This window comes from Sturnira hondurensis, unplaced genomic scaffold, assembly GCF_014824575.4.
Source record: "Sturnira hondurensis isolate 20B ecotype Veracruz unplaced genomic scaffold, ASM1482457v3 Scaffold0004322, whole genome shotgun sequence".
Classification (NCBI taxonomy): Eukaryota; Metazoa; Chordata; class Mammalia; order Chiroptera; family Phyllostomidae; genus Sturnira; species Sturnira hondurensis.
In genome coordinates, this window is record NW_028076953.1 from 2,423,305 (window position 1) to 2,445,721 (window position 22,417).

Sequence of the window (22,417 nt, forward strand, 5' to 3'; positions counted from 1 at the left end):
CTTCAGAGCAGTGTTAGAAAAGAGGGAGGTGGAGGAGGGTTAAGGACTAAGGAAAGGGTTTGCTGAAGAGTTCAGACTTCAAAGGTGGCAAGGACTGAGAGAACTGAGAAAAAAGTCCAGGTGGAATTAAGAGATGCAGGGCAATGGATTCAGCTAAAAGGTCAGGAATGTGCACTTTAGCATCTCTGGGGGATTCAGAAGCAGAAGGTTCACACACTACACACACTTGGAGAAACACTGATCTGCGGGATTAAATCCAAACCCTTACTTGTGCTGCCCTTCCCTTCTCATCTTCCATCTCCCGGCCCCAGCCCAGTCTACCATTGCCCCCACCAATGCTAACCCCTGTTCTAAGGCAAGCTTTATCTGCAAATGACCAGATCCCAAATATCTTAGGCTTCGCAGGCCATGCAGGCCACACTACTGTCACTCTACTCAACTCTGCCACTGTAGTGAGAAAGCAGCCACAGACGACACGTGAAAGAATAGTCGTGACTACGCTCCAGTACAACTTTATTTATACCATAAGCATCAGACTGGTGAATGGATAGACAAGATACGGTACAGCCACACAATGGAATACTATTCAGGAATAAAAAGGAATGAAATTATTAATACATGGATGAACCTCAAACACATTATGTTAAGTGCAAGAAGCTGGCACCAAAGTGGCACATGCTGTGATTCCATTGATGGAAAATATCCAGAATAGGCAAATCTCTAAGGAAGGGAAGTAGATTAGCGACTGCCTAAAGCAAGGATTGGGGGTTTGGGGAATGGAGAGTGACTGCTAATGGGCACAAAGTCTCCTTTTGGGGTGCTAAAAATGGCCTAAAGGTACATTGTGGTGATGGTTGCACAACTCTGCAACACTAAAAATCACTGACATGCACACTCTACAAGTTCTTGTAAGTGCCCTGAGCAGAGACTGAATGGCAATCGTAGCATATCAGGACAACACTCAAACCGACTGGAGCTACCTGGCCAGGGCTCTATCGCCCGACACTGGCGGATGAACTTTATGGCATGTAAATAATACATATACAGAAACAGGCAGCAGGCAGGATTTGGCCCAAAGGCCACAGCTCGCCACTCCCTAACCAGTACACCAGCAGCACGTGTCCGTGAGAGAACTTTCCCCCATGCACGGTTTCTGCCCTTCCCTCCCTTCTGTACACCGAGGCCTCCCTTCTCCTCTGCCTAGCAACTTCTCCTTAATTTCCAAGCCCTTCAGCAAATGTTCACTTCTGGGTGCCCTCCCCTCACCCATGGATAAAATTACCACTCCCTTTATTTTAGGATCCTGCAAAATTTTGTTGATTTTATAACAAGTAATGCTCATACTGTTTGTCACATTGTATTCAATTTAGTCTCTCTTACAGGCCAGTAAGTGAAGAAGATATAAAGATGAGGAAGAATCTAACAGACTGTCTACCTAGAGTGCAACTGGCTCTCAATAAATAATTTCTTGAGTGGGTCTATAAATGAACTATGGAGTATTATTTGGAGGAAATTAGTTTTATAAAGTGGTTCACAAACTAGACTGAAAGAACTGGGGCCTAAAGCTGAAGGCCAGTCCCAAGAGACTGGATAAGGAAGCTTCGGGGTCATTGGTGAGAAAAACACAAATTCAAGAGAAATTGCAAAGAAAATGTCAATAAAACTTAATGACTGATCAAATACCAGGTTTGAAGGAAACTGGTAAATCCAGGATGATTCAGAAGTCTCGAGACAGACAGTAGAAGTGATGTTGACGGGACAGGAGTGTGGGATGAATAAACCAGCGCCAGGGTAAGGAGAGACGGACCCAGGAAGGCTGTTACGTTCACATCTGGAGACACTAAAAAGCTCACATTGGACAGTGCGTGTGTACCAGGCACACATGCCTGGATCCTCGATCCTCGGCGAACCCTCTAAAGAACTGCCCCTATCACCTCCACTTGCAGATGAGGAAGTTGACTCAGAGAGTTCACTTGGGGACTGGCAGAGCTGAGAGGAACCACCACCTGACACCAGACAGAGCCACACTGACAGCCACCCCCTCACATCATAGCACCTGGGAGTCTGAGATACGTCCTGAGGGGTAAGGTGCTTTGGAGGCCCCACTGGAGAAGCTTGGAGAGAGTTTCTGGTGTCTTTGGCATGCAGGTGACATCCAAAGTCCTGAGAACAGGGAGAACAGACAATGCGGGGGGGAACAAGGGGTGGGGGCGATAAGGCTCAAGGACTGCACTTCAGCCAAGAATCCCTAAGAAGGAAGAAAGAGAAACTGGGGAAGAAAAGAAAAAAACATACAGAAACATAGAAAGAGAACCAAGCTAAGGTAACAAACACCCTAAAGCCCAGAAATAAATGGCAGGAAAGCAGGTACAGAAAAAGGAGCCGAGAAGGCGGAGCAGTGGGGAAAGCCACCATGGTAGACAAAACTCAGCAGCAGGAACCGCGCTGCCTGGGTCCCAGCCCAGCAGTGGCACCAATGTCTTCACTGGGAGTGAACAAGTCATCTATTCCCTCCCTGGGCCTGGTCTCCTCTGTGAGCCCGTCCGGACCAGAGGGTTTCCAGGGCGCCTCTCCAGTCCCAGCTCCCATGAGTTGGTCAAAAGCGCCAGAGAGCAGCAGTGAAGCTGCAGAGGAGAAAGAAGGGAAAGACAGGACACCCGGGCACTCACTCATGCACCAAGTGCGACAGGCAAGGACAGGGTGAATGAGTTAGTGCAGAGAGGATCAGCAGGGCCAAGTTCACACACGGCCTCTCCACCATGGGGGAAAGGAAAGTAAAATGATTAAATATGTGTCTAATTTTCACAGAAATGTTCAGAAAATACAGTGGGGACATGACTGAAAGTAATATAATAAAAACTTCTGTAGAATTTGAGTATTTAAATCAGAGATATTAGCAGTAAGTTTCCTTTTATTCTGAAACAAACGTCACGATAGAGCCCTGGCCAGGAAGCCAGTTGGTTGGAGTGTCATCCTGATGCACCACGGTTGTCGTTCAGTCCCTGGTCAAGGCACTTCTTGTATGTGCCTTCACGAATGCTTGCATTTGTACTTAATAAGTACAAATCAATGTTTCTCTTTCTCTCTCAAATCAATAACTTTTTTAAAAGATATTAAAATGTCAAGACAGCACATAGCAGTGGAAACAAGAAAGTACGAGCTGGGTATCTGGACTTTCTGCTCACACACGCACACACTGGGCATCTATCTGCCCAGCAGGCGCATAGGGGCCTCGGGTCTGCAGCCTGCTCCTTACCTTGGTCACTGCTTTTTAAAATACTCTCCAAAGAGTTCTAAGAGCAAAAAGTCACATTTTCAGACATGGAGGGTGCTCCTGTAGAAACATCTTCTAACAACGTTCACAGTAAATTGTACAATTATTAAGAAGTCAGGAGAAGTCATCATAGCAGTAACAGCACAGGCCAGGGCCGTAACCCTGATCTGCGTGAAGGACAAACACCAGACGAGTTGGAAGCTGCTGCCGCTGGACAAATTTTAGAAGGGGTCAAGGCAGCCTCTTCTCCAGACTGGTGAAGAGGCAATAATAAGAGAGGTCTTTTCAACCCTCTAGTTGGGGGGGGGGGGGAACACCATGCTTTCCTAGGGCAGTGTAATAGCATCTGGTCGTTACTGTGACAAATGCCAGGATTTAAGCAATGTGGCCAGCCAGCATCTTGGTAAGAACTTGTAACTCCTTTGCTTAGCCTCTCTGATTTCTGCTTTCACTTATTCTAAAATTCCAAGACTGGGCTGTTGGAGAGTCCCTACTTGAAAGCTGAGTTTCAGGTGGAACGTCTTGCCCCAGTGTGTTAGAAACCACCCTTGACTAGCGTGGCCAGTTCTCAGGGGCCTGCGCTGTTCTCTGCTGGAGACAGCAGCCGCTGGAGGTCCAGCTGCCTGGCAGTTCCCAGTGGGGCTCCTCGGTCCAACTGTGGCGTCTTCATACTGCCCAGCAGGGTGCCATCATTTAAAGTGTGCTGGTGAAGGGGCAACTCTTGTTGAATAGTGTGACTGTCCTATTCATGTAGGCCTTCAATCCTATGTGCAGATTCAGTTGCCTTTCAAGTTCATCAAATAATTTCCACTGCAACAGGCAAATGAGTGGGGGAAGGGAGAACAGGGGAAGACAGAGGGGGAGAGAGGGAGGAGAGGAGGGAGGAGTGCCTCTGAGAAATGTGTCCCTTGTTGTCAGTGTAACTTTCTGATCTATCTGCTGTAGGTCGGCAACAAAATTACCGTTCAGAGGTCATCTTACCTGTGTGGCTGAAGCAATTTCCCAAACAACCTCCATTTAAACAAACACCGGGTAGTGTTTATACATGGAAGGTATTTGTTTAGCCCATGCATTTCACCACTATCCAGTGCCTGTGTCTGAGGGGTTTACTTTGACACGTGCTTAGCATACACCACCTATAAGATTTCTGAAACATAAATACCCTTCAGTTTGTTTTGATTTTTTCCCTGCACATACACAGGACAAGTACTGGGAAGTTGTTCGTGAATAACAGCAGAGGAAAAACTGCCCCAGATAGAGGAAAAAAGTAGCTAGTGCGCTAGTGTTCATTTGCTATTTTTGCTCTCACATATGTACTCTCCAGAGAGCCAGTCTTGAAATTTTATACAACATCTTTCACTGGTGATGAGTAAGGTAAGATACACACCCACCCCCCCGTCACCCCCAACACTGATCTGTCCACATTTGAACAACTGAGGGGGTAAAAACGAAGAAGACGTCTCTCTTGTAGAAATGGGGGAAATATTGCCCTGGCTGATATAGCTCAGTGCATTGAGTGCAGGCCTGAGAACCACACAATTGCGGTTCGATTCCCAGTCAGGACACATGCCTGGGTTGCAGGCCAGTTCCCAGCAGGGGACTCACGAGAGGCAACCATACATTGCTATTTCTCTCCTTCTCTCCTTCCCTTCCTCTCTAAAGATAAATAAATAAAATCTTTAAAAACAAAAAGAAATGGGGGAAATATTGTAGAAGTGGAGGAAAGACAACATACAAACAGACAGGTAAGTGGTTTGATATAGCAATCTCCAAAATGTGGAATCCCTGAACTGCCAGATGCCTAAAAACTTACCAGATCGGAGAGCAAACCCCACATACTGAAGCTCTTGCACTTCATTCATAGAAAGAAGACTCCCTAAATGTGTTTCTTCTCCCTTACCACACAATTCAAGCGAGTTTGGTTACAAGAAGTCTTGGATTACAAGCAGAGGACAGGGAATTACGTTTGTAAAGGCAGCTAAAAGCCGTATTGGGAGGAGGGGGAGATAATCAGCTATGAACAAATCAAGAGGTGGCATTTAGCGTGTGGGTAATTAATGGCCACATAGAGTGCAAGGGCTTTGGAGCTCAGCCTGCGTTTTATAATTGCGGACACTTAATTGTAGTAACTGTCTAAACCAGAACGGAAAAAAGAAACACTGCCACACACAGACCAACCTCAACACTGCCCCCAAGCCACAGACAGGGAAGGAGGAAGGGAATGAAAGGGACTCTGAGCACTAGAAAAATCGATCACAAGCCCAAGAAACCCAAACCCTGCGGGGGAGACCTGCTGGCTCACTAACAGAGGCAAAGGAGGCTGGACAAGGCAGGAGCTACAAGTACGAGGGAAGTGGACTGTGGAGTCCAACAGACCCAGATCGGAGGGGGCTTCATGATCCAGCGGCCACTGCACACCCTCCTTAAGCCCCCTTCCCTTTCAGGCTGATGAGAACTGGCAGACGAAAGGAGGACTCGGGCAGGCGGCTGCCCACAGCAGGCATCCACCACCGCCCGTGGCGTGGCCGTTACTGTTATTTGGGGGTGAGGGAGCTGCTTAGAGGCAAGCAGAACAGTTGGCATTTTCGATGCGTTTGCTTCCTTTTCCTTCTCCCAATTGTGATCCTTCCTGCATTTTAAGAGCCAGAAAAGGAATGACTTTCTGCCACAGTCCTCGGAGTAGGTACAAAGTAAAACTGACTTGGAGCCACATGTGTGATTAACCACACATCCCATTTGGCCCGGCCCGCCAAGCAGCTCAGAGCCAAATTTCAAACCCGGTCATACCAACCACATTTCCCATATGGCTAACAAACTACACTCTTCTTTTTCCCTTTGTCCTCACTTTGCATTTCTGCTTACAGTGTTGGTATGTCTATTGTTGTAAACCCATTCCAAATCCTTTTTTGGAATGAGCAGAGAAAGAGCAAATGCATAAAAGGACGGGCCTGAGCTTTCTGGCAGTGAGGTTACTGAGTCTGGCCCGTTTCCAGTAACGGTGAAGCCTCCAGATCCTCCCTCCACCCCTACACCAGTCACTGGCATGGCCGTTAACAGGGTCGCTCTTTTATGTCAAAATAAATACGTAAATTTAAATGCCCATATCCTTTGTAGGCAAACATTGGAGACACTGTGGGTGTGGTTCCACACAACCGCAATAAAGCGAGTCATAAAGCCAGTCATAACCTTTTTGCTGGTGGTGGGTCTCGACTTCAATTTGTAAAAAGTGCAACATCTGTGAAGCGCAATAAAGCCAAGGGCCATGAAGGGAGGTCTGCCTGTACACACACATGAATGTTAACTAGGGGCTTATCCTCAGCAGCTTTTCATAAAGAGCAAGCAATTAGGTTGGAAATAGAAAAGACACATCACCACATAAAAGCAGGTCACAGTAAAAATTAGATGATGGGAAACAAAATTGTCGCCATTCTAGTACCTAATGAAAGTATGTTACTGTAAACAAGCCAGTGGTGGTGCTATAACTCTTCTCAGAAGTCAGGAAACACCCTGAGGGACCAACATCTGACAGGGGCTGGGGGTGAAGGTACATTTCACTTTGAAGTCCAAGAGCACAAGGAGCCCATTTTTATAAGATAAGACCCATGACACCCGCCTGCTTATTCTAAAAGACAGAGCTGGTATCTCAGGGCTGTTCACCCTCTTCTGCTGTCACCAGAGAGTCTTTTTCCAGTTTCCTGTTCCCTTCCAAGACTGTTGTGTCCAAAACCACTGATTACAAATGAGAGGTGTGGTCTCAGATGAAAAAATACAACTATAGGTTGTTACCCTGATAAGAACCCGGTGGGGAAGCCAATGGCAAAGGCGGGCTTTGTATGTATCATTTTAATGAGTGGGTTTCTGATACAGATTCTCTCCTAGCCCACAAATTTGTTTACCTAACAAGAGTAACTGTCTCCCCAAATCTTGTCAACCTGCTGAGGTTATTATGTCAGGGTACAGGCTCTGTCACCTGCCCCACACAGGAAAAGAAGCCGCTCCTCAACTGAAGAACAACCTTAAGGAAGGTAAGAATTTAGCAAAAGGCTAGAGGGGAGCAATTTGGAATAGGTCTTTATGCTGACCACACCAACAATAAGCAGAGGGGAGACAGGGCTGATTTAGTGACTCCCTCACACTGAAGGAGGATGTCATGAAAAACAACTGTAGCGGCCATCCAACTGTGACTTGGAACCAGGGTGGCATTCTTTTCACTAATTTATAAGCAACAACATTTATTATTTCATTTTGAAAAATATTTGCCTTTAATGTCTGGTAGACATGCATCAGGGCTGCCTCTGGTCCTCCCACCACTGCCCCCAAAGGGATCAGCTGTGACTTCCACACAGCCCATGTAGTGGTCTATCTACAGAAGTCAAATCGCCCAGAGAGAAAAACAGAAAGAGTTGGGTGAGTTTAGGCTGGAGGAAAAAGCAGTTAAGGTAAACTTTATGGGCTAACTAGAATATTGGCAGGTCAAATTATTGATTTTTTAAAATAGCTTTCCTGAGATAAAATTCACATACCATACAGTTCACCCACTTAAAGTACAATTCAATGAGTTTTAGTACATTCACATTTATCAATGGTGTTTAGTACAGTCATATTCAACTGTAGGGCCATCGCCACATTTAATCTTAGAACCCATCAGTCCCCCTCAGAGAAACCCTGCACTCATTAGCAGCCAGCTGCCATTTTTCCCTTCTGCTTTTCAGCCCAAAGCAACCACTAATGTACTTTCTATCTCTATAAATGTGTCTATTTTGGATATTTCATATAAGTTGAATTACAGAGTATGTGGTCTTTTGTGTCTGTCTTCTTTCTCTTAGGGAAATATTTCCGGAGCTCACCTGTGTTGTCGCATGTAGCACTTCATTCACTTCTCCCTGACTGAGATGCCAATGGATGTAAATACCATATTTTTTGCCATTTAATCATTTTTTATTTTTCAATTACAGTTGGCATACATTATATTCATTTTAGGTATATACTCCAGTGATTAGACATTATATAACTTATTAAATGATCATCCTGATAAATGTCATACCCACCTGACATCATACAGAGTATTTAGAATATTATGGACTATAGTTCCTTTGCTGTACTTTGCATCCCCATAACTATTCTGTAACTACCAATTTGCATTTCTTAATCCCTTCACCTTTTTCACTCAATCCCCCAACCCCCCTCCCATCTGGCAACCATCAAAATGTCTCCGTGTCATGGTTTGTTTCTTTCCTGCTTGTTCATTCGACTTTTAGATTCCATTGTTGATAGATATGTATTTATTGCCATTTTATTGTTTATATTTTTCTTATAATACTGGTTTGGCAGTGATGAACTCCTTTAGCTTTTTGTCTGTGAAGCTCTTCATCTGTTCTTCCATTCTATATGGTAGCTTTGCTGGGTTGAGTAATTTTGGTTGTAGGTCCTTGCTTTTTATCACTTTGCATATTTTTTGCCACTCTCTTCAGGAATGCAACGTTTCTGTTGAGAAATCAGCTGACAGTCTTATGGGAGCTTCCCTGTAGGTAACTAATTGCTTTTCTCTTGCTGCTTTTAAGATCCTCTTTTTGTCTTTAACCTTTTGCATTTTAATTGTGATGTGCCAGGGCCTCTTTGGGTTCATCTTGTTTGGGACTTTTTGTGCTTCCTGATCAGGTAAATAATGAAAACTCATCATTTTTTTCAAATGAGTTTTCAATATCTTGCTCTCTTCTCCCTCTAGCACCCCCATAATGTGAAGATTGGTACATTTGAAGTTGTCCCAGAGGCTCCTTACAGTTTTTTTAAATTCTTTTTTTCTTTTTGCTGTTTTGATTGGGTGTTTTTTACCTCCTAATACCACAAATTGCTGGATTAATTCTCATCTTCATCTACTCTACCATTGATTCCCTACCAATTATTCTTCATTTCAATAAGTGTATCCTTCGTTTTTGACTGGTCATTTTTTATGGTTTCTATGTCCTTTTTCATGCTGTTGAAGTTCTCATTAAGGTCCTTGAGCAACCTTATAACCATTATTTTGAACTCTTATATCTTGTGGTTTGCTTGCCTCCATTTCATTTATTTCTTTTTCTGCACATTTCTTCTGTTCTTTCATTTGGGACCTATTTCATTGTCACCACATTTTGGCTGCTTCCCTAAATTTGTTTCTGTGTATTAGGTAGAGCTGCTATGTCTTCTGACTTGGTAGAATGGCCTTGTGTAATAGGAGTCCTCTATGGTCCAGTGGTGTAGCCTCCCCAGTCACCCAAGCTGGGTGTACCAGGTGCACCTCTGTGTGGACTATGTGGACTATCCTGTTGTAGTCGAGCCTTGATAATTGTTGGTATCACTGGGAGGGACTGACCTCCCAGGCCAATTGGCTATGAGGACCAGCTGCAACTACAGCAGAAGAGCTGCTATACAGGAGGCAACCCTATAGAACAGGACTTGCATCAGTGGGGTGTTGGTGCTCATCGAGTCTGCCCCATGAGTGTGTCAATTGTGGAGGTGGTAGTGTTATAATCCAGCATGGTCTGAAGCTGTCCACCCAGTACACTGGTTCTGGAGCCTCCTGGGAGGTGCAAGGTCAGCCACCATCTATGCCCTGCCTATGGTCACTCAGCATGAGATACAGAGCAATCTGCAGATGGCTGCTACTTCTGCTGGGCTTGCAGGTGCCCAAGAGAGGCCAAGCTGTGACTCAAGGCCAGCTTCTGCTAGAGCTGGGCCTAGGGCCACTTAGCAAATGGTATAGGGCATGCCAAGATCAGATGCTGCTTGTCTGCAATTTTTCAGCCTTTGAGAGATTTTAGGAAAGTCCACAGCAAGAACCAAGACAAGGAGTTTGTATGGAAAAGCTGAAAATGGCTTCAGTGAGCCCACAAATTGGTTGGTGCAAGATCTCAGGGAATTGCCAGGATGGAGCAGTGTGTCAGGTTGATGGAGACTCAGGTTCTGCACTCCCCACCCTCACTGGCTCTTTGGGAGTTGAAGGGATGTCTAAGAAAAGAAACAATGGCCTCTGTCAGCACTTTTATCTGGCAGAAAGCTTCCCCTAGAGCTTTCACCCAGATACAAGATGATTCAGTCCTTCCTGGTATGTCCCTGATGCCTTTTGAGCTACTGCCCCAGTGCTGGAGTGCACAGGAAGCAAGTATAAGTAAGTCTGTGCACTGGCCCTTTAAGAGGAATTGCCCAAGACTCCAGAAGCCTCTGTATCACTCAGCCACAATCCCTGCTGGTTTTTACAGCCAGAAGTTATGGGAATTCTCTTCCTGGCTCTGGAACCCAGTCTGGGGGCTTGGTGTGAGGCTGGGATTCCTTGTTCCTCCCGAGGACCACCACAGTCCAGATATCCTCCTGAATTTTATCCAGCACATGTGGGTGTGGGACCAGCACATTCTCAGGCTCCACCCCTCCTACAAGTCTTGATGTGGCTGCTTCTTTAAAACCATAGTTGTAGGACTTCCATTTAGCTAGGCTTCAGGTGATTCTGAATGACAGCTGTTTTGTAATTTAGTTGCGATTCCAATGTGGTTGTGGGAGGATTTGAGTATCACATTTACCTATGCCAACACCTTGACCGGAAGTCCATATACGGCATTTTATTTATCCATTCATCAGTTGATGGACATTTGGATTGTTTCCACTTTTTGACTATAATCAATAATGCAGCTATGAACATTTGTAAACAAGTTCTTGTATGGACATATGGTTTTATTTCTCTGGAGTACATATGTACTTTGGAATGAAATTGCTGGCTCATATGGTTCAAATGATTTTTAAAAACTGTTTGCGTGAATGCAATGATGTATCTCTATAGTCATATGGGAAGAAGGTGAGAGAGATTTAATATTTCTCCACCCTCATCTTACCACCCGTGAACAAACTTTCATTTTCTCTGTCATGGCCCTCTGCTCTGATGTCCTCTGCACTCCTCTGTTCACATCAAACACTCAGATCCTCGACGTAAGTGCAGCTCGGAGTCAGATGAAATTTCCAAAGAACACTTATCCCATCTTGTTTTCAGGCAGGACTACAACCATCTCATTTTTAAAAGTCCCCAAAGAAGGAAGGACACAGTTTCTCTCAGTTGCCTAGTCTCAGGAACAGCGTCATGTCATGAACTCAAAATCATACACATAGGATACGAATACTGAAGGGAGGAGAATAACCATCAGGTTTTTAAACAAGCTTTAGAGACCACCCCCACAGGCCCTTTCTTTACTTCCTCACTGAACACACTGTCCCCTGGTGCCATCTAATTTTATGTACTGCCATGGCCTAAAATGAACTCCATTTTGATCTAACCTGGTAAAGACAGCTGTGGGAGAGTGCTGCTGTCGTTCCTTGAGTTATTTTTCTTTTGCGTCAATAGTGTTACTTGAATCTGTTTTCAGAGTCAGCAACTGTACCACACAGTTTAACACCCAGAATGTTCTGCTGTGGCTGCTCTGTAATAGCTCAAACTTTCTCTTCTTTCTTGCTTCCTCTGAGAAGCATATATAAAATGAGTAATTACTGCTGCTGAAGAATTGCTGGAGTCAGCAACACTTCCTAAGAACTGCATTTCCTCCTTTCCTCCTTCCCCGCCCACCACAGACTCTCCCCCATAAGTTAAGAATTAAAGACATATTACTGGGATAAAGAAATCTGACCTGAAATATGTGTTGCAGCTACAATGGCAAGCAACCAAAAGTATTAACAATAATTTCCAATGTAGCTGGAAAGGTTAGATGATTTTTCTTTGAAATGAGCCAACTTCGCACACTTTCATAAGATTAAAATCTTCTTGTTTTTCCTCTTGGACACCTCACCTCTCCTATTTCTACTACCCCTAAAAAGGCAGAGCTGTTTATGCACATAAACAAATGGTTCTGGAAATTACGTTTCTTGATGAGAGGAAAGCTCAAAGGTAAATAAATTCTCTTCTGTGTTGGTTTTCCTATACTTTACTGTGATCAGAATTTTGAGTGATAACATTTATGACACACAAAAGCTTAGAAACAGAAAGAATAACAACTCTGTGTTATCTCTGATTCACAATCTAGATAACTTCTGGACCACTGACCTTGGGCCAGTGCGTTATCTGTCTACCTGTCTGCCACCTGTGACATGAAGACAATAATAGCACTTCACGGAATAAATGCATAAGTGCTTCAAAGAGTGCTGAGGACAGAGTAATGCTGAGTCACTATGAGCTTGGATCATCATCAGCACCACCAAGACTCCACCATCTTCACAGCTGCCCGGGGAGCATAAGAAGCTACCCCCAGGGCTTTCCATGCAAGTGCAAGTACCGATGCCTCCTTTATTCCAGAGTGCTCCCAACTAATCCTGCAGGACCCAGAGGTTCACACGACAAAGCAACGTAAGAAGAAAGACAGGGCACAGAAGGTGGGAAAGACAATTACGATTACAAAGAAATGGCACCTAATTTTGTTTTTTCATAGCCCCGTTTAAGAGATGAAATTCTTAAGAACACTCTTTCCAATACGAGAGGCCAGAAAAGTTAAAAAGCCAAAAAGTCTCCACAGAGAGAGGTCCTAGAGTTGCCCAGTCCAGAGAACAACCTGTTATTTACAATCCTTCTCTCTCAAGTGTACGTAGTAAGTATCCTCCTCCCCACACATGTTCACGTTAGACCCAGAATGGAAGGAAAGTACTCTCTGTTCAGAATAAAGTCCTGAAAAACTCAGAGGGGCAATGGACAGAAAGCTAGAACCTGTGCCTACCTCTCTCTGTGGCTGGCCGGGCCCCTGGTCGGCGGTCCGGAGGTTCAGGACGTGCACCTCCTGCGGCAGCCCCGTTGTGCCTCTGCTGGCGCAGCCCGACAGGACGGTGAAGCTCTCCATCAGGGCTTGGACTGGATGGGATGCGTTGACAGGTGACAGTTCACACTGGGCACCGGGCTCTGGACCTGCTGAGGGAATCACATACACGAACCCATCAGAGACCACAATCAACTGCGCCGCAACTGAATTTAGTTGTACTGGATGGTCTAGCCACTGCCAGCCTGCCCAAGGGGTCTTTCCAGGGAAGTTGCTGCTGGAACCGAATGGCAAAAAGTTAGCCTATTCTTCTACAGCTACAATCTCTTAAATTCCTTTTGGACGATGTTGATGTGTATTTAATTAAGTTCCCTTTTAGATGCACAAGTCATGAAGGTATTCCTCTGGATGGAGGAAACCTCCCATTTGACATCTGTGTTTAATTCTTCCTTCCTCTCTTAGAAGAAAACTAGAGATAAATTAAACAAATAGCCTAAAGGTCCAATAATACTATGCATAAATAATATTAAACACCTGAAATTACACCAAAAAAATATAAGATAAAGTCCCTACCTTTCACGTGCTTCTGCTACTTGTCTTAGACAAAGCAAAACAAATTTAAGAACAATACAAAGTAAGATGTAATGGGTAGAGAGGCAAATGGTGCCAGAAATGGAGAGCAGAGTTTGGGCCAAAGGTGACAAAATTCTCCCAAGAGAGGCAGAATGTGAGCAAAGTCTCAAAAAGAACAAACAGAACACTGGTCATACTTGGCTGCTGCTTCCTCATTCTCCTCCTCAATCAGACCTTAAATCCTAAGTCCCTCCATTCTTCCTTCCTTTTACCTCCTGCAGCTCTCCCTGTCTCTGTCCCTAGCAACTGCAGATCTTTCTTAAAGAAGCCTCAGGGGTCAAGCTCTCCAAGCCACCTTCTACAGAAGCACTGTCCATCTGACCGGGGAGTGTCCACTGAACTGTGATTCCTAGTACAAACGCCTGCCCCTCCCATCTCCCAAGCCTGTCCTGTCCCTGGAGAACAGCTGCCCTTGTGAATAAAGCCCAAGCTCCCTAACCTGGCACACACGGGCCTTTCTTAATCTGACCCTTCCCATCTCTCCACCCTCACCCCTCCCCATTCAGTAATACCAACTAGCTTAAAGGTCTCCAAATAAACCCTGATGTTCCTCAATTCCATCTTTATTCAAACGTGTTCCCATTACCCATATTTCTCTTCCATTGTAACTCCCACAACAAACATCCCAGACTAAGGGAGGTATTCTTTCTCTGTCCTCTTACAATAGCTCTGCCCAGCTCTGCTGATTCATTTTCCACACTATAACCACCAGTGTATACATCATTCTTTGCCAGTCCTGTGCGACCTCCTAATGCCTGTGGATTACTCTTCTTTATATCCTCAGCACCCATCACGGTGCCTGGCTCAAAAATATATTTGTTAAATGAATCACTGAACTTAAGAAAAAAAAATGTCCCTTTCTGATCAGTGATTAGGGCACCATTCCAGGTACTTGGGTTTGACTCTAAGGAACAGACATGGGAAACAGGTGGCGACTGCTACAGTGATGTGAGGTACAGCCCCGCCACATTTCAGCCTCATTGCACACAAGCTGGATTGACAGAGAGGCAATCCAGGAATCCTCCCCCAGGAAGGAGGAGGAACCTTCAATACTTCAACCTCACACACCTCTGTGGGCTTGGTGCTATCTCCATTTGATAGTCAGGGAGACTGGGACTTGAATATACGGAGTCTACTAAAGCTCACCCTTCCAAGTGGACTCCAGTAAAAAACCTGAGTTCACCCCAAATAGTTCTCCTTGACTTCTACATAATAAAGATCTTCTCCAGGAAAACAGCTCTGGTCTGAAGTGCAAGTGTAGTTCAGGGCCAGGCAGTCCACAGCCTCTGCTACATCCTAGGCAGATGTCCTGCATGGTAAGCTAAGTCTATTTCAGAACTCATGGAAATTATCTAGGCTGCTAATAGTTATCTGTTCTGAAGTGATAATCACTTCCCAAATAATCACTGCCACCCTTTGTACTGCAGTACTGTGCCCAGCTGTTTTCTAAGGTAGGTTGTGAGGAAAAGTGTCACAGCCTCAAAGGCAGATGGTACTGATGCACAATCCCTCAGGTCCCCCACGCAGGGAACACAGTATGAGCAGGTGTGCACCACACTGCTCCCCATCCTGCCTTCACCAGCCACAGTGGGAGGTCCAGTGCATTTCACACCCCAGAGCCCCAGAGACAGTCTCCTACTACTACTCAAATCTGGGGACACACAGTGGCTATCACTACCCACAGAGGAAAACACTTCTGAATTGGTTTCATAGCTTCCTGCCATGAATTTGCCATTATCACAGATCTAGCACAAATAAAAGGTACTTTTCAGCTCTATTTTTATATGTATGTTCAGAACTCTGGCTGGGCTGTAGTTCCACCCAAAACACATCTGCCAAAAGGCTTGCAATCTGCTTGACCTGCTCTCCTCCTGATCATGCGACCACACCCAGCAGGTTTTTCCTTCAGGCACCACACTGCTTGTCCCCACACCAGGGTGGGAGCAAGCACTCACTGGCAACAAGTCAAGAGGATAAGATCGTACACAGAGAGGGAGGGAACCAGACAGGGAATGTTCCCAGTGCTGAGGATGAGGACTCCTCACCTAGAGCCTGTGGTCTCTGTCCCACCACAGTTCGAGAGAGGGTAAACCTCACTTTATGGGCGGCAGTGCCAGCCATGACTTACACCAGTCCATCCAAGGCCAAAGTAAAAAGAAAGCAATCCACAGGGCTCACTCTGACCAAGGGACAGGATAGCTACTCTTTACAGAGGCCCACCAGGTCCTCATCCTCAGCCAGATGATGGACATGTACAAAAATCTACAGCTAATATCGCATCATTCTTAACTGTGAGAAGCTAGAAGCTTTCTCGCTAAGATCAGTTACAAGGCAAGGCTATCTACCCCCTCTCACCAATCCTTTCCAACATTGTATTGAAAGTCCTGCTAATGCTTCCAGCTAGGTATGGCCCTGTGACCAAATTCTGGCCAATACAATATAGCCAGAGGTGATATGCGCAATTTCCAGGGAGTTTCTGATGAAGGGAATGAAATGTGTTCTTCTGCCCTTTCCTCCTTCCTGTTGGCCAGAACACAGACCTGATGGGTAGAACTGGGGCAGCCATCTTGGGCCATAAGACAGAAGCAACACACTGAGTTGGGCAGAGCAATAAAACAGGAGTCACCTGGGCCCTTGATGAACCTGGACCTGTTAGATCAGCTCTAGAGTGCTTCTTTTTGTATGAAACACATGTCAACTTTTCTTTTATTCAAGGCAATAATATTATTTGTAGTTTTTTGACACTTGTAGCTTAACCTACTTTAATCAAGATACTGGCTTTATTTTACTTCATCAAAAGTGCCAACCTTCTTTCCACTGAAGCCTCCACAAGGTTTCCTCCAGCAACACGTTCCCCACCATTCCATACCTTCCCCTGCCGTGGTGAAGCGAACTCCTATTCATTCTTCACCTGTCTCAAGGAAGCTTCTTTTACCTCTCTCACTACATTACGTATGTATTTTTGGTACTATCATAGTACTCAATATTTATCATGTGGCTATACTTGTATAATTGCTTAATGTCTGCATATACCCCAAACTGCCAACATCTCAACAGAATGGCACCCGATGACTCTGCTTATGGCTTTATTCCTTCCGTCAGCACGATGTCTGGCAACTGCGTGCACACAAATGGTCATGAGGGAAGGGTGGTAGGGGAGAAAGGGAGAAGAGCCACGAGGTGACCCACGCTCAAAGGATTCCATGCCAATAGGAAACGCTATCCTAGAGTTCTTTCTTTCACTCTACCTACTAGCCAAAGCTTCAATCTTGTACTGAAGGGGAAAAAAATCAATCATGAGATAAAGCAGATGGCATTTTGGGTTGCTAAGAATCAAGCTCTGGTTGGGGCTTCCCCATCCTCAAATGTCACAGAAGACAGAAACCCAAAGCTATTTTGTTCTCTCATCCCCAACACTTCTGTCAAGGCTCTTTTCTCCAGGTGGCACAATAATCCTGTCCACCCCCCCTTAGCACACTTTGCCCCCAGCTGCATCCCGCCACCTCCTGGGTCAGCCCCAAGCCTTTTTGCCCCTCCCCTCATGGCCTCAGCCCACCTCCATGAACCAGTCTCCCACCCTTCCCCATTCACCTCAGTGGTTTCTTCCACAGTCTCCCCACACAATACCAGACCCGTCTCCAATTAGAAAAACTTCCACTTGGGAACAAGGTGACCCACCCACTCCCAGCCTCTACCACACGTGCCTGAGGTAGCAAGGTGGCCATGAATCTCACTTGACCACCATGGGGCCCAAGGGCAGCACCTCACAGCCACAGACATGCTCCAAAACCCCGTCTGACTCATTTGCTCACTTCGTGGTGACCATGAGCTCAGGAGCTGCTAGTTCAGGCTCTCACTGACACAGCCCTTCCTTCCCAAGCAATCTCTTCCCCACAGTCAACAGCAAGTGAGCAACACGCTCTGCCGACAATGCTCACCGGCACAGCCCAAGCCCCTCTGCCACCACAGTAAGGACAAACCAGGCCACTGGTGACACAGGAAGGAACGCTGACTGAAAGCAGCTGTACCATAAACACATACTCCTGTTAATCTCACACCATGCCTTCTAATCAAAAGGCACTTTACAGATACTTTACTCTCTGAAGCCTCACAGAGACTGTAAAGTAGGCAGAACAGATATCTTTCCCATTATAAGTAAATTGTTGCAAGCCACAGAGCTGGGTGCGCATTTCCATGAAATGCTTCCTGACAGTTGTGCACGTCCAGAGACATTCCTCACCGTTGCCTCCCACTCTGGGTATTCCCATTTCTTCTGGGCATCTAGGACATGCCCTGTCCAGGATTCTTTCGTAGTTACTTCCCAGACTAACTTTTTCCTTGCTCTCAAAGTCTGAGCTGAGTTTATCCTTCACTGCTACTCAAGCAATCTGACTTCGAAATCTTGAGTGTTGGTTTTCTGACCTGTTCTTCTGTCTCCTAACCTGAAGTCAGACTCTGTATTTCCAGCTTAGTACACCCTCCTTGGCCATGAGGACGAACACATAGCCTCTGTTCACCCACAAGTTGCTACTTCTATTGACCAAACAAATGTACTGACTGAAGACAGCACAGATTCAAGTAAACCTTGTGGTGAGAGAGTCAGCAAGGGGCCCAGACCAAATGGCCTCTTCCACAGAGCTGGGCCCTCCGTTCAGCAGCAGGGCCCCCAGGGGCAACACTGTGAAGCAAATGGTACCTAGGGCTCTACCTCCTGTAACAGCTAGGGTTTACTTCTTTTTCTTTTTCATTAATCCTCACCCAAGAATGTGTTTATTGATTTTTAGAGAGCGAGAAAGGCAGAGGGATTGAGAGAGAGAGAGAGACATCTATGTGAGAAAACACCAATCAGTTGCCTCACATTCGAGTCCTGACTGGGGATCAAACCTGCAACTTAGGTTTGTGCCCTGACCAGGAATCAGACCCACAACCTTTTTGGTGTATGGGACAATGCTCCAACCACTGAGCCGCCTGGCCAGGTTTGATTCTTAATAACTAAGCTTGTCATGCACCTTCTTGGGCCACACATTGTACATATATTATTTCTAATCCTCATAACACCACATAAAGGCAGTATGAAAGCACCCATTTGAGGTGGAAACTGGGTCCCAGACAGGTTAAGTAACATGCCAAGGGTCACAGACCACCAGTATGTGGCAGGATGGGAATAGAACCTGGGCTTCTCGGTCTCCAGGTCCAAGCTCTTCCCATGACAAGGCACTGCCCCCTTCTACCCTGCCTCTTCCAGTCCTTCAACTCAGGACTTGGTCCACACACTTATTGGCCAAACATACACATTAATTCATGTCTGATAAAATACAATAAATCGCTTGGTTCACACACGTAATCTTTTGGTTGACACAAAAGACTTCATAGACATAATGAGAAAACACAAGCTCATTTCTCATTTCACCAAATGTCTTCGTCTGCTTCACTAATGCCTGCCTATCTGCACATGGGAAATGTTTCTAAAATACAGCTATAACATCAACGCCTAAATTCCCAGTTCCACTTAAAGAAAAAAATGCAAGTGGACTCAGCCTTTCATTAGGTCCTTTTGCTACAACACAGCACTCCAATCTCAGTTACAGAACCCCCCATCCACACTGGCTGCAGGCCAGCCCTGAGACTTGACATACTACAGACAAAGCATCTGGGAACAGATGCATTTGCTGCACACACTTTAAATTTAATCTGTCCCCAAAGAAATTAATATCACACCTCATGCAACAGAATAAAATACTGAGGGGGAGGGGGAGTTATTGTTTGGAAGAGGATATAGTAAGTAATTTTCACATTTAATAAATGTGATCCTTAAGCATTCTAAATACCAAGTTGACACAGACATCTGGTACCTATTCCACATAATTTCCAGCACACTGATTCCCCATATCACCCAGGGTACTAATGAGGAGCGTGTGTTCAGCTGTAATAAAAGTGGTAAAGATGCAGAGGGAATCAGGGGTAATATTATAGCCTGGGACCAAGACATTGCAGTGCAGAGATCTTATTCCAACAACACCATTGGCTAATAAGGGTTTCTGTTATTGTCCCACAGGGAATTCTGCAATGCTGTCAGCTGCAAAGAGGGACAAACTCCCACAGACTGTGGAACTGGGCACTGCAGGATCTATTCTGCCCCTGAGCTGAAAATCCCTTCTACCGCCATAGGACGCAGGAATCTGTAACAAAGGGCACCCGAGATGATTTCCCAGCCAATAGCACAGCCAGGCTCTAATTGAGCTTTAGGAGAGGGAATGTGACAAACACCAGGGTATGATGCAAAAGCAAAGTTCCAAGAAAAAACACCTGGAAGGCCCTGAGCTCAGGGGCGCCCGCAGTGTACACAACATATGCTCATGTTTATACCATCTCGAATTACAACTCGTTGGAGCTACAGACTCTTGGGAACAGAGTTGCGGAATGTACCGCCATTAAAATCCAAAGGGGGCCCTTCTACCATAGCCCCCACCTGGGTTTTTCAACAATAAAACTTGGCTTAAGGCTGAAGCTTATCCCTTATAGAAAAATGACAGAAGAATCCTAAAACCTCTAATATGGATTTCTCAGGGTGGGGAAAAAAACAGCCAGATTTTCCTACAGTGTAACTCGGGCATATCTTACCATAGTTTCTTTCATGCTCCAAGTGAGTATCTAAATCCAAACCTTCCTCTTGACAAACCAACCCTCTTCCAAGACATCAACGGACAACTTGCTGAGCCAAACTCCAGTGCGTATACGTATACTGTTCTGTTGAAACCATGGTGCCACCATGATGGAGAATTTCCTGTTCGAGAGTGTTTTTAAATGTTCAAAAGGAAACAGCGGGCAGAGCTTCTTTAAGAACCTGGGAAATGTCAGGAAATGCCAAGCTACAAAGGGCGCTCGTTCTCTCATCTAAGCAAGACACCTATACAACCAAGAAGTATCAGGAGGGATTCAGGCAGCTCTGTGAGGAAGTGGCAGTGTTCCATTTTGTGTTTTTTATAACCTAAAGAAAAAAGGTAGCAGAGCAGGTATGTTCCCAAAGTCACCATTGGGCAAAGCCAGAGAAGAGCCCTTGTCTGAGAGACACAGTGAGTGGCCCAGGAGGGACACTGGACCAGAGGGTGGAAGAGCTGCATTTTAAATCCAGATTGGCCACCATCAGTTGTCTGGCCTGCCTTTAGGCTTCTCATACTGGATTTCCCCGTCTCATATTCTATGACAGGCTGGATTTGTACAGCAAATGAGATACACTGCATACAAATTCTTTACAAATTTCAAGTGCTATAGAGACATAACGTTCCCTCGGGGGAGGAGAAATAAGTGAATGAAAACATTTTCCCCAATTGAAAAAAAAGTGTTTTCTTTGTGAGCTTTTAGAATGATTAATAAAATATGTAAGATAAGATGTTCTTATACTACTACTCCCTAGCCATTACTCCACAAAAATTATTTTTAAGAGTTGCACTGGGAAGATGTAAAAGTAAACCACATACAGAATTAGAGTAGAAATTCCTGTTCTCTGAGCGCATTCTAAAAGTATGACTCCCACAGGTGAGAACAGGCCATGTTTCTGCCCCTCAGGGAATTCTAGAAATCAGGAAAGGGGCCATCTGACTTTCTTGTTGTTTACTTCCCATCAGTAAGACAATACACCTGTTGCCATGCTTCCGACCGAAGACCTAAAGGATGCTGAACATGTAGGGGGCGCTGGCGACGATACACGGTTATGGCGAGATCAGAATTTACAGGACACTACTGCCTAACCGGCTCGGCACGGGGATGGAGAACAAGCCTGAAGATCTGGAGAATGACAGAGAATGGATTCTGTTTTTTCTCCCACCATGAGAATTTGAGATACACAAACTAATGAAAAGAAAGTATACCTCTTTATTGAATGAAAAATACTTAATTGACCCAGACTTAAAACATGATACACAGTTTAGGAACCTAACCGGTAAAAAGTGTAATTTAATTCCTAGGAATGCATCATTCTGTGGCGAAGTGAAACTCACAGATCTGAAAAGCTGCCCCTCATTCCTGAGGGGTGATGTCACCAAACCTGTTCATCTCTCACACCTCACCTTATACCTATGAGAGTGGCTAAACTAATTTTCTTTTTTACCTCTAGCAAGCTGGAGTCTGATAAGAAAGGAAAAGATGAGAGAAAAAGAGGTAAGGATGTGCACGGGGCACTCTCTGGGACTGACGAGCTCTCGGTCAGGGCTGGGGCAGAGGGTCTGGGCAGGGAACAAGACAGCAGTTGTAAGGGGGAAGATGGTGAGAAAGGGTGAAAGAGGTAAATCATGACTCTGGAGAAGCTGAATCTGTAACCAATGGTCCTGATTATAGACAGGGGACAAGAGATTTAAAAAGGAAAACCCATCAACTTTTGGTTTGGCCAAATGCTAATATTACTAATTACAACCATCTACAAACTGGGCCATGACCTGAAAAAATGTTAGTTTAGAATTTTGTAATTATATATATAATATATATAATATTATAATGTATTCTATATTATATATATTATATATTATATATATTATATATATAATGTATGTATGTATGTATGTATGTATAAATCAGGCTACTCAACAATTGGGTTGTTAAAGGATTGAAGGAAATGTTTACCATAAATCCCAAATTTACCGAGCATTAATGTATACATCAAATCCCATTACAATATTAAGCCATATTCCTTCCTCTTCAAGCTGGCTGCTCAGGTGCTTCTTCTGTCAAGAGGGAAAAAAAGATGACGGTGTGTAAAGAA

At 45.0% G+C, this 22,417-nt stretch overlaps 1 protein-coding gene across 2 annotated transcripts in view; it reads right to left on the minus strand.

Moving 5' to 3' along the window:
* The window catches only part of TGFBR3 (transforming growth factor beta receptor 3), a 195,278-nt gene that overhangs the window by 104,842 nt on the left and 68,019 nt on the right, over positions 1–22,417 (minus strand). The window contains exon 3 of one of the 2 annotated variants that reach the window (XM_037045478.1): positions 12,994–13,178. In XM_037045478.1, coding sequence (XP_036901373.1) covers positions 12,994–13,178 — 185 coding nt within the window. Of the gene's footprint in view, positions 1–12,993; positions 13,182–22,417 lie in introns of both variants that reach the window. The other variant, XM_037045477.1, reaches the window with a different exon arrangement.